Genomic DNA, 13,610 nt, shown 5'->3' on the forward strand with positions numbered 1-13,610 from the left:
TTTTTAATTAAAAAACGGCCAAAGATTCCTGCAAAGTTCAAACCCAGAAGATCCTTCACACGTTTCAAAATAAAAAGAATCCAATCTCAAAACCCATCAAATATTTGAAATTAGTGCCTGAAAAATGACGAATAATCAACTGTTAGCAGTTTTAGATTTTTAATGTCTCTTAATCGGCTAATTGATAAATTGACTGATAACTGCAGCTGAAGGTAGAAATATGAAACTCAGCAGGAACATTAAATTTATAAAGTTCAAATAATAAATGTGTTAACTTCCATAAGGTGAAACAATAACAGTCACCCTTGTTGTGTTTTGTTTTATTTGGTTTTTGGTTTTTACAGCGACTCTAATAAAATATGATTAATAAATATTCTAGTTCCCACGTTTGTTGTCCACAACTGAACCAAACTCCAGACGGACGGTTCAACGTTTTTACAGGACAAAGAGTTTTTTAAATGTCCTTCAATGTCCACATATAAACTTCTAATTTAACACTTTTACAGTTCATAAGTTGTTGATAATTCTCCGATCTTCGCTTGTCTGATCCAGACTTTATAGTTGTGGTTCATGAGCAGCTTGTTTACAGGTAAACAGACTGGAGGATCGTCTGAAAACGTATTCCTCTTTAATCTGAAGCGTGTGACCTGGTTTGAGTTTTATTTTCCCTCGACTGGATGTCTGATATGATCTCAGGCCGTCAGTAGGTGGATCCTCTTTACTTATTTTATTAAGTTTGCACAACAAACTCTTATTTTGTAGGTCAGTATGAACGCAGGATGTTGGAAGGTCTTCATGAGGTCACATGACTCGCCTCCGCAGACATCACAGATCTGATCTGAGGTCGAACCGCCTCAGACCGAAACAGGATTAAACCGATAACGAGGATTAAACCTGTTTAATGTTTGTGTGGTGGTTTTAATCTGACCTCAGATCAGCCGACTGCAGAGATTATACATCCTAATGTCATCTCCTGTATTTGGACACGTGTTTATTATTCCGGGGGTGAAGAGTTACTCAATAGATTTTGTTAATGCACTGTACTTCTCTATTTTGAGCATTTTTAATACCATTTCTAACAATAATAATCTTTATTTTTCATCTTCCTAACGTTAACTGGCCGTCGTTGATAATTTGGGCATATTTTGTCCAGATTTCCTGTTTTTAAAGGTGAAGTCGATGAGTCTGGAGAAAGATTTACGGTATGTAAACTCACCGACCGAACAAATAGATACCTGCCACCTCCTGTCTGTGCTCCTTCAGAAGCTCCGCCCCCTACGTTAATGGAGGCATATTACCAAGGCAACTACCAATTAACTTGGTAAATATGCAACGTAAACTAGCAAAAACAAAACATATTACAGAAATCTGGTCCAAACAAAAAAACTCCAGTGTAACCACCAAAACAAATACTAATAACAATTAAGGAAACAAATTCATACTAAACTTTTACGTTCCTTCATTTGATGCCTCGGCATGAAGTCCAGTCATCCCGTTCTTGTGAGCGTGATATCTCAAGAATGCCTTCAGGGATTCTTTTTCAAACTGGGCACGAACATTCACTTGATACCAAGAATGAACCTACTAGATTTTGGTTGGCAAAGGTCAAAGGTCAAGGTCACTGTGACCTCAGTGCTACATATTCATGTGAACGTGATATCTCAGGAACGCCTGGATGGAATTTCTTCCAATGTGACACAATCGTTCACTCGGCTTCAAGAATGAACTGATTAGAGTTTGGTGGTCAAAGGTCAAAGTTCAAGTTCACCGCGACCTCATGTCCCTCTCATTTGTCTGTCCTGTTCTCATGAACGCAATATCTCAAGAACTCTTTGAGGAGATTTCTTTGAACTTGGCAAAAACATTCACTTGGTACCAACGATGAACTGATAAAGTTTTGGTGGTCAAAGGTCAAAGGTCAAAGTCACTGTCGCGTCACATTTGCTTGGCACGTGAACGTGATATTTCAGGAACACCTGGAGGGAATTTCTTCAAATTTGTCATAAATGTTCACTTTAACTTTCTGCTTCAGTTTGTCTACTTCCATAGAAAAGACTGTGACCACAGCAGTTTGTCCATCTCTGCTCTGGTTGTGGTGACTCAGCTACAAATCTGTGCGTGCAGCTGATGTGCAGATATCCATTTTACGACAGTGAGCTCCCGACATGACTTTCTGGCTGTGATGTGACAGGATGTGGACGTGGGTTTTATCTCTCCGGGTGTTTTCTGCAGCTCTAATTATGACTCTGGTTATAACTGTGTTTGATGGGTTTGAAGCCTTCTTCACACTCCATCACCATTAATCTGCAGCACAGTTAAAGACAGGAAGGCCACAGTCTGGTCATGAGATAGAAAATAGAATGAAATAGTGAAACAAAAACTTATGTTGTGGTTTATATCTCATTGCAGTTATTAGCTGAATCTAAAAATAACTCCCACCCAAGTGACAGCCAGCAGTGATGTCATCATCCATCAGTGATGTCATCGCTGCTTTGTAAACGTCATGAATCCTCCAGTTCAGATTCTGTCCGTCACCATCTTGCTAGTTCGGAGCGGTTTGGAGCAGGAAGTGACCATATTTGGACGGGCTGGGGGAGGAGCCAGAGGTGGATCTGACCGATCTGATCGGAAACCTGACGATACTACGCCCCGCCCACCGATAGCTGTAACCTGACTGCGCCACAGGCCTGTCAATCAAACAGACACGCCCCCAAAAACAGGTCTTCTTGAATCTTCTTTTCTAATGAATGAGGGATTATTTTCAGATGGACCTCCAGAAAACTAAGAAGAAGGAGTGACTTTAGCTAACAACACCGAGATAACTGATGGACACATTTTATTCACTTTGGATTTGATGGTTTTGGTTTTGATTGTCAAAGGTCAACGTCAGTATGACCTCTTGTTCGTCCGATCCGTTTGTCCTGTTCTTGTAGTTGTGTATGAACCCTCCAGGTTTTGGAATTGATCTTTTTTTGCAGCAACACTTGTATGAGTTTGGACAGATATGCTTGTAAACTACAACTTGACTGGTTGGTGGAGGCGTACAACAGCTCGGCAGTCATTCTAGTTTGAAAATGTTTCAGGTTTTACCATAAAAAAAAAAAAATTAAAAAAAAAGATTTAGAGATGAAATAAACACCTAAAAAGACAAAAACAGAAATGAAAAGTTTTTGAGTTAATGTGACGTCCTCCACAATGACTGGGCTCAGGTGGAGCCCAGGACGGCCTGCCTGCTGCACTTAAGCCTTATAATAGCAGGAAAATCTTGAATGTAATGAAATCGTCCACTTTTTATTGTTGTCATTAGTTTGTCTGACATCATACCATTTAAGGAACCTTTGAATGTCCGTCTCATTCAAATTTGCTGAACTAAGATGTAATTAGACGTTGTTGGACTCACGTATTCAAACGTCTCTTCAGTCACCTGCTCGGTCTGAGAGGAAGAAAACCAAATCCCAGTCCCGTTCCTTCCAGAACACCTCTGAACCAGGATGGAGACACTCGTCCTCACACTGCTCGTTCTTACAAGTGCTCGCTGTCTGTCTGCAAAACATGTTTTTATCGGAGACAGAATGTCCTGGTTTGAAGCTCAGGAGTACTGCAGGAAGTACCACACTGACCTTTCACCCCTCAGCACCAAGCTGGAGAAAGACGTGTTCACAAACTCTGAGATTGGGAACAAAATAGGATGGATCGGTCTCTACTGGGTTGGAGATGGATGGAGATGGTCAGGAGGAGACAATGCTACCTACACCTTCTGGCATAATCAGAAGCTGTTTTATACACATGTATTATGGTACACGAATGGATGGTATAAAAACCCTCCCTCCAATCGCCTAAACTTCTTCTGCTTGAACCTGGTGGTGGTGGAGGAGGAGAAGTCCTGGGAGGAGGCTCTGGAGCACTGCAGAGAGAACCACAAGGACTTCACCAGTCTGCTCTCCAAGACCGAGACCCTTCTGGCCCTGACGGAGATCCAGCACCAGCGCATCACTGACCGGGTGTGGATCGGCCTGCGCTTCCTGGTGGACAGCTGGATCTGGGTGAACGGAGACCCTCTGGAGTACGAGGGCTGGTCCCAGGAAGGACATCAGGACCAACAGTGTCCAGTGTGGAACCGCTGTGGAGCTCTCACCAAAGAGGGACTGTGGGAGAACCGGGACTGCAGAGAGAGACTCAACTTCATCTGTGTCTGAGTGACGGAACAAGAAGTTGTAAAATCAGTAGAAATGCTTGCAGAGTTCGAATAGATTTTCAGTTTTAGCTCGTTTTTCATATCAGTAGTAAAGAATGTTATAGCTTGTTTTGGGTTTTTTATTTCAAAAGAATCTCTGAACTGAAGACGTTCATGATTAATAACAGAATTGTTCTGAAACCCTCAGAAAAATAACCCCAAAAAACAGCACAAGAACCAACATCAAATGTCATAAAACTCATTAAATATGGACCAGAACTGGTGAAAAAAAAACAAATCTGCAGATCCATATTTCCACCGATTTATTTTCCAAATGTTTATAAAAACTTAAACACATTATATCAGTAATAATTTACCTGTTTATGTCAAGCTATCAATATGAGTGTGTGTGTGAAGCAGCAATCGTTTCCATTTTCCCTTCACTCTTTCTAGAGGACATAAATATTCTGTTAACCGGTGGTGGTTTTTATTTGAAGATATAATCTAAGCTAATATTTATTCATGTTTGCAGAGGATGTTTTTGAAATGTCAACAATATGTGTATACAGTGAACCCTCGTTTTTCGCGGGGGTTACGTTCTAAATAGAAACCGTGATAGGCGAAATCCGTGAAGTAGGAACCTTTATTTTACAATTGAAATAGATAGAACTGGACATTAAATATATCTACGTTACATATAGTCGTAATGTGATTTCAATGCACGATGCAAATCCGTGAAGCAGCGAGACCGTGAAAGGTGAACCGCGTTATAGCGAGGGTTCACTGTATATTCTTTTAAAATACTATTTGCCTGATATTACGTCCTGCCAGGCGGCAGTCACATCTCGTCTTACGACGCCATCAGAGGGCAGGTGTAGCTGTAAGTCTCAAGGGTTAGGAGACAATAAATCACATCAATATCTGATTTGTAGACCAAAGTCTGTTGAACCAAACCTCTTTCTTCTCGCCTCTAAGTTACAAATGTTGGTCTGTAAATCCAAACTAAAATATCTCAGCAACTTATGGACAATCTGGTCAAGAATTTCCCAAATTCTTCTTCAGCTGTGACATTTTATTGTCAGTTAAATATGTGTATATGTGCTACTCATCATGCTATTGATCATTTTACTGGTTTTTGTGTGAGCCTGAAGTGATGTGATGTGCTTTTCTGATGCCATGTACCAGATCTTTCTTGAAATTCAATAAAACATCTAGTGGAAAAAAATAAAATATTTGCTTATTGCTTGGAGGTTGTGTGTCTTCGCTAACTACTCAAGTTGTTGTGATGGTGCAACGTCATATTTAAACCGATCCCTCCGGAGTCCCTACAGGTATTTAACAAAGTAAAACAGCAGTTTTATAGTCTGGCAGCCTTATTTGAATTATATAAGACTGGATTTATAGGCTTTTGTTCTACTAGCAACCTCCTGACCATGAATGTTTCTTACCTGTGATAAATTGATCCCATGGACTGTTTCCTGTGGTGGGTCCAAGTCCATACCGGCCCCGACACACTCCCCCCGTTGGTGCGTTGGTGTGGAGGGTCGGCCACATTAAGTTCATCTGAGTCTAATTCAATCTTTTTACCCAATTTGAAGAAATTTCCTGGAGGTGTTCCTGAGATGTTGCGTTCACCAAACTGGAATGGGCCAATAAAACAAATAGGAGGCCATAATGACAATGACCTTTGACCTGTGATCACCAAAATCTATTCACCTCAACCAGGAGTCAAAGTGAACATTTGTACCAAATTGGAAGAAGGTCCCTCATAGTGATCCTGAGATATCGTGTTCACAGGAACAATATCTAATATGTTCTTTTAAATACTCTAAATTTACATTATAAAAGTCAAAGTTCAAACAATTGGTGAGAGGTCACCATGGAAACCAGTTCCAGAAAGAGATAAATGACATTAGATTAACATTTAAAAGTGGACGAAAGTGAAATAAAATAAAGTAGTTTCGCCAAAGTGAGGTAAATTCGCAAAGACAACTCATCGCCTTGGCAGGTGTTTCTTGGACTGGTTACTATAAAAGGTTGCTCTGAAATGTGTTGTTTTATCCAATCATCAACCATCAGTGATGTCATCATCCATCAGTGATGTCATCATCCATCAGTGATGTCATCGTTGGTTTGTGAACGTTATGAATCCTCCAGTTCAGATTCTGTCCGTCACCATCTTTGCTAGTTCGGAGCAGTTTGGAGCAGGAAGTGACCATATTTGGACGAGCTGGGGGAGGAGCCAGAAGTGGATCTGACCGATCTGATTGGAAACCTGACAATACTACGTCCCGCCCACTGATAGCTGTAACCTGACTGCACCACAGGCCTGTCAATCAAACAGACACGCCCTCAAAAACAGGTCTTTTTGAAGTTTATTTTCTAATTAATGAAAATATTCAAAGGAGCGTGAAAGTATTAAAAACTTACAGGAACAGAAAGCTGATTGTGAGTTACTATTAGTGAATACTTTTTTTCCTTTCACTTCTAACACTGAAAACATTAAACTTGAGATTATGAACATTTTACCTACAATAAAAGAAAAAAGATCATATTTTGCTCAAAATCAAATGGAGTTTGAAGAAGCACATTTACCTGTTTCAAAAGGTGTTTCTCTGTTTTCTGAGGATCGTTTTGTACATTTACAGTGTTGAGCAGGTGCCGTGCGGCTGCAGGTAACCAGGTGAGACGGTCTGAAGTCACTGATGTTGTGTTGTTTCACCACTTTGAGGGTTTTCATTGGATCATTTCCAGGAAACTGAATCTTTATGCAAGAAGTTACACAACAGAGCGAGGAGGAAGGACAGGATGAATCGGAGAGGAGTGGAGGGTGGGTGGGGAGGGTGAGGAGGGTGAGGAGGCCCTGCTCTCTTTGTGGCTCCCACAGAACCATCTCCAATTACAGGACAAAGGCGACTCATTCAGGCCCGCAGCTCCAACACTGCAGCTTTGCATGTCTAATGAGCGCTCTTCTGAATGCTAAGAGGACCCCTGGGTACCGCGGAGGGCCTCAGCACCCACCGACCCACCACCCGGCCTGTACCCCTCTGCAGCGGGACATCCGGGCCGGGCCGCTTCCCTCTGGACACGCCGGCCCGGTTCGTTTCCACGGCAGAGGAGACGAAAAACAACAACAACAACAACAACAACAACAAAAAGCAGTGAAATAAAGTTTATTTTTACTGCATTCAAAGTGAAGAACATCAGTGGCTGCTGATGCTGCTGGCAACGCAGTGGGTGGGGCTTGGAGGGGCTCCAGGTGAAGGCGGAGCTCCAGATTACCTCGAATAATAAACCACACAAGCTTTTAGACATAAGAGCCGAGCCGGCAGCTCTCAGAGAAATGCAACATAAATAAAAATGAGTGCAGTCGGTAGTGAAGGCACTTAAGAGCTGGAGGCACTTTACGTTTTCCTCGAATGCATCGGAAGGTCAGAGGTGACGCAGCAAAACCATCCACAGCTGTTTGTAGATCAAACATTTTATTAAATAAGATGCTTTCTGTGTGTTTGGATGTTTCCGGTCGTCATCATATCGCTCTGAAAAGTCCCCAAAACGGTGGATGAAGGCGTCCCTCAGGGATCCATCTCAGATCTACTGCTTTTCATACTAATACTGCTTATTTTGCAGCTCAGCAATGTGTCACGATGTACATTTTGATGCTAATATTAGCATCAGGTGTGCTAATGGGCCACTACAAACTAACCAGGCTTCCTCCCTTTTCTCAGCTTCAGCAGCAGGACACACTGTTTACCGTCGACCTTAAAAAAACAGATGATACGATGGAGAGGTCACCCAGCGAAGTGCTTCCTCTCACATGTTTGTTGTGAACACTGAAGGCCGAACTCCTCACAGATTGTCTGTATTTTATTTTGAGTTTGTGAATCTCCATGAGGTAAATCTGACTCATGAATCTGAAGAAAATGTCCTCATTGTACAAAATGTTCTCACACTGCAGAAAAAAATTCCTTAGAAACATGTCCACGAAACAAGACTTAAGATCAGGACCACGACAAAACAGAAAAGAAAACCAGGACCAGTACAAGGACCAAGACCTAGAAGAGACCAAAATGGGACCAAGACCACAATGAAAACCAGAACAAAGAGAGGTGATGGGGAAATAAAGAAAACCAGGACCAGCATCAGGACTACAGCCAAGACCAAGAAGGGACCACAATGAGATCAGGACCACAACTAAAAACAGATGCAGTGTTGGGTTGTTACAGAGCCAAGACCAGGACTGGGACCAGGACCAGGACCAGGACCAGGATGAGGACCAGGACCAGATAACCTCAACCTAATTTTAACCAAACTTTAAAGGGGTAAAAAGTCTTTACCGGGAAACAAGATTCAACTTTCTGAGTCGCCATGCTTTCTCGTCATCATGTTAACAACAGGAGCATCGATCACCCCCCCCCCCACCCACCCTCCCCACCCACCCACAAGCCGCCCCCACCCTCCCTTCTGAGGGCAGCGATGGCGAGCTGCCACATTCCTCACCGCCGGGGAAACAACGAATCACATCACAGGAAGTCAGAGAGGAAGAAGCTGGCTAATGCTTTCCTGTTAAACACTAAAACACACACACACACACACACACACACACACACACACACACACACACACACACACACACACACACACACACACACACACACACACACACACACACACACACATACACACAAATACATACACACACACTAAAACACACACATACATACACACACTCAGCCAGTCCAAACCATAATTACAGGCTGCAGATGTTCAGCAGTTAAAGTTTCACTGCAGCAGAATGTTAAGAGACCCAACAGGACCAGAACTGAGACCAGAATGAAGATGCAGACAAAGACCAGGACCAGGTCCAGGACCAGGGCCAGGTCCAGGTCCAGGTCCAGGTCCAGGGCCAGGGCCAGGGCCAGAGCCAGGTCCAGGGCCAGGACCAGGTCCAGGACCACAGACTGGACCAAGACAGAACTGAGACAAACACTGGGATCAAGACCAATAGGGGGGAGGGGGAGTAGGACTAGAACCAGGACCAGGATAGAAATAAAAGAAATGACATAAAACCGGGTCCTGTTACTGTACACTGGTTCAGAACCTGGACCAGGACCTCTGTAGTGCTTTATGTTACTCTTCACAAACCTAAACTAAACCAGTTTTAGACCAGAACCAGTACTTGCTCTGAGTTCACAGCTGATGTTTTTTTTTTTATATATCTGCATCACTTCATCACGTCTGCTCGTCTCTCAGAAAAAACTCCAGCTGGCAGGTTTTTCTTAAAATTGCAGAATTTTTGAATGGACTTCTGTTGGTTTGGACTCTGCGACAGTTCGGCAGCAGTTAAAGTTGTTTCTCTCTCCGAGTGTCTTTTTTTCTTTCTTTCTTACTTCGAGAGGATTTTCTGTTCTTAAGTTTTCAGAGTGGTTCTGCCGCTCGGTTCCTTCCGTTTCCCTCCAGCCGTCGTCATGGTGACGCTCAGCTATGCAGAGCCTGAATACAGTCAGCGGGTCCGAGGAAAGAGGCCTTTGTTACCCACAACCCCCATTACCTCCTCCTCCTCCCCCCCGTCCTCCCCTTCGACACTTTCTGTTCATCTCAGCTCCGTTTTCAGCAAACTAGAAACCAACGTGGACGGGTCACATGTCCAACAGCAGTATGGACCCAGTACGGTCCCAGGGAATATATGATAGCGTCGGTACAATCCCAGTAAAGTCCCAGTAAACGTCATTTTCCAATATACTTTTATATCACTGGGATCATACTGGGAATGTGTAGAAGTTCTACTGGCAGGAAAGTGGGAAGAAAGTGGAAATATATCGATAATGTGTCGGTAGTATAGTGGAAGAACTGGGATTAATGGTCAGGGATTATATGGAGAATATAACTGGACATACAATGGGAAAGTACCAGGAACATAACAGGACCATATTTGGTTCACACTGGGAAGCTATTGAAGTGATACAGGTGTCATACTGTCATCAAAATGAGAGTTTAATGTGGATATATATATCAAATATATTGGGATTGAAGAGGGAACACTCGGGAGTTTTTTGTGATGGTTTTGATGAATAATGTTTGATTTTTCGGCGGCTTTTGTGGAGTTTTAAATGAGTTTTTTGTGGTAAAATTGCAGGAATGAACTCAAAGTAATAAAAAGTGTGTAAAAGTGACAAATCTTTCCAGAACAGATCATCTGTGACTGGAATATAGAAACAACAGACATCTGCTGTCAAAATAAGAGCTTGAGATGCTTTTTCAACACTAAAACAAAGTCCAGTCTCTTCCAGCTAGAAGTGGAGAAAACTCATTTATCATGTTCATCATAAGACCACATTTCCCACAAACCCCATCACTTCCTGTTGTTGCGGTTAGCAGGACTTTGTTTTGATGGTGAGAGGAGAGGGGGGGCGGAGCCTTGACGTTTGGAAATGAATACTTAGTTTTGGTAATAAAGTCAGTTTTGTTTGGAAAGGCGACGTCATGCCGTATTACTTCCAGCTGAGCTTCTGTTGACGACATTTTTTGCAGAAAAATTGCAGGAATTTTGCAAAATTGCGAACTCCTGCAAATATTGTGAAGACATCAATCGGCAGGTACTATTCTCAATATAAAACAGTATTGTTCCCATAGCAACAAGTTCTCATTCAGAGGGTGTCAAATACTAACGTTTTATCGAAGCACATTTCATCTCGTGTGGACGCTTTAAGTATTTTAAGTTTAGGCACCAAAACTGGCGTGGTATGATTACATTCCCAGTATTCTTCGTATGATTTAACTTTCCCTCCACTTCCAGAATAATACCATACCATAATACCATAATACCATAATACCAAAATTGCAATGTATTCCCATATTTCCCAATATATTATAAATTAGGTGAAAATATCTCTTTTGTTTGCAGTATTTCCGGTACATCACGGTTATTTCTCCAGCGTTCCCAGTTTGGACTCCTATTTTTCCTCAGAGGTGGCCTCGACCCCACCGTTACCACAGTTACAGGCAGCGGTTAAAAGCAGTTCCAGTACGACCAGTTGACATGCGGGTCTGAAACAATGGAGCCGCCTGGACAGGAAGTGAGGTCGCAGCACAGACATCCCACAGAGCTGATCCCACAATGCACCTCTCTGAGCCGGTGCCACTGTGTTTCTTGGTATTAAATATTTTTAAAAAACGTCATCAGTCCTCAGAGGTGTTCGGCTTTAATGATGTCATTGCATCCTGTGGTGATGTAACTTCCTGTCCTGAAGCATGACCACATGAAGGTTGTAATTTCTGAAATTTTAACCTTCGACATCAAAAGGATTCAACACCTGTCCAAGCATGACACCAGCTCTACGAAGAAATCAAAGAAATCTCCATGTTTACACAATGATTACCATGAAGGTCACCACCAAGGTTACCACCAAGGCTACCACCAAGAATACCACCAAGGTTACCACCAAGAATACCACCAAGGCTACCACCAAGGTTACCACCAAGGCTACCACCAAGAATACCACCAAGGTTACCACCAAGAATACCACCAAGGCTACCACCAAGAATACCACCAAGGTTACCACCAAGAATACCACCAAGGCTACCACCAAGAATACCACCAAGGTTACCACCAAGGTTACCACCAAGGTTACCACCAAGAATACCACCAAGAATACCACCAAGGTTACCACCAAGGTTACCACCAAGAATACCACCAAGGTTACCACCAAGAATACCACCAAGGCTACCACCAAGAATACCACCAAGGCTACCACCAAGAATACCACCAAGGTTACCACCAAGAATACCACCAAGGCTACCACCAAGAATACCACCAAGGTTACCACCAAGGTTACCACCAAGAATACCACCAAGAATACCACCAAGGTTACCACCAAGAATACCACCAAGGTTACCCCCAAGGTTACCACCTAGAATACCACCAAGGTTACCACCAAGAATACCACCAAGGCTACCACCAAGAATACCACCAAGGTTACCACCAAGGCTACCACCAAGAATACCACCAAAGTTACCACCAAGAATACCACCAAGGTTACCACCAAGGTTACCACCAAGAATACCACCAAGGTTACCACCAAGGTTACCACCAAGAATACCACCAAGGTTACCACCAAGAATACCACCAAGAATACCACCAAGAATACCACCAAGGTTACCACCAAGAATACCACCAAGGTTACCCCCAAGGTTACCACCTAGAATACCACCAAGGTTACCACCAAGAATACCACCAAGGCTACCACCAAGAATACCACCAAGGCTACCACCAAGAATACCACCAAGGTTACCACCAAGAATACTACCAAGGTTACCACCAAGAATACCACCAAGAATACTACCAAGGTTACCACCAGGGTTACCACCAAGGTTACCACCAAGAATACCACCAAGGTTACCACCAAGGTTACCACCTAGAATACCACCAAGGTTACCACCAAGAATACCACCAAGGCTACCACCAAGAATACCACCAAGGCTACCACCAAGAATACCACCAAGGTTACCACCAAGAATACTACCAAGGTTACCACCAAGGTTACCACCAAGAATACTACCAAGGTTACCACCAAGGTTACCACCAAGAATACCACCAAGGTTACCACCAAGGTTACCACCAAGAATACCACCAAGGTTACCACCAAGGTTACCACCAAGGCTACCACCAAGAATACCACCAAGAATACCACCAAGAATACTACCAAGGTTACCACCAAGGTTACCACCAAGAATACCACCAAGGTTACCACCAAGGTTACCACCAAGGCTACCACCAAGAATACCACCAAGAATACCACCAAGAATACTACCAAGGTTACCACCAAGGTTACCACCAAGAATACCACCAAGGTTACCACCAAGGTTACCACCAAGAATACCACCAAGGTTACCACCAAGAATACTACCAAGGTTACCACCAAGGTTACCACCAAGAATACCACCAAGGTTACCACCAAGAATACCACCAAGGTTACCACCAAGAATACCACCAAGGTTACCACCAAGGTTACCACCAAGAATACCACCAAGGTTACCACCAAGAATACCACCAAGGTTACCACCAAGGTTACCACCAAGGCTACCACCAAGAATACCACCAAGAATACCACCAAGAATACCACCAAGGTTACCACCAAGAATACTGTGACGGTTATTGTTCTATGACGGTACCCCCCCCTTACACACACACACACACACACACACACACACACACACACACACACACACACACACACACACACACACACACACACACACACACACACACACACACACACACACACACACACACACACACACACACACACACACACACAGTTGTCTTGTCTTAACATCCACCTGCAGTACAGGAAAAAAGCTGAAGCCCCTCCCCCATGCTGACATCATGCTGACTTGATGGAGGTCAGAGGTCACAGAGTCAATATGGAGCCTGCAG

General features: G+C 43.2%; 1 protein-coding gene across 1 annotated transcript; it reads left to right on the plus strand.

Annotated features, from left to right (window-relative positions):
- The first annotated feature begins 3,466 nt into the window (after positions 1–3,466).
- LOC138634729 (lymphocyte antigen 75-like) lies at positions 3,467–4,407 on the plus strand. The gene has a single exon (XM_069721829.1). It carries the CDS (start codon positions 3,492–3,494, stop codon positions 4,194–4,196), a length of 705 nt encoding a protein of 234 aa, XP_069577930.1. The 5' UTR covers positions 3,467–3,491; the 3' UTR covers positions 4,197–4,407.
- Positions 4,408–13,610: the final 9,203 nt, after the last annotated feature.

This window comes from Brachyistius frenatus, unplaced genomic scaffold, assembly GCF_029030835.1.
Source record: "Brachyistius frenatus isolate BFR_SWC_R1_liver_20210118 unplaced genomic scaffold, ASM2903083v1 Contig_273, whole genome shotgun sequence".
NCBI lineage: Eukaryota > Metazoa > Chordata > Actinopteri > Embiotocidae > Brachyistius > Brachyistius frenatus.

Coding starts and splice junctions, on each gene's coding strand:
- LOC138634729 (XM_069721829.1), top strand. CDS start 3,492: ATGGAGACACTCGTCCTCACACTGCTCGTTCTTACAAGTGCTCGCTGT.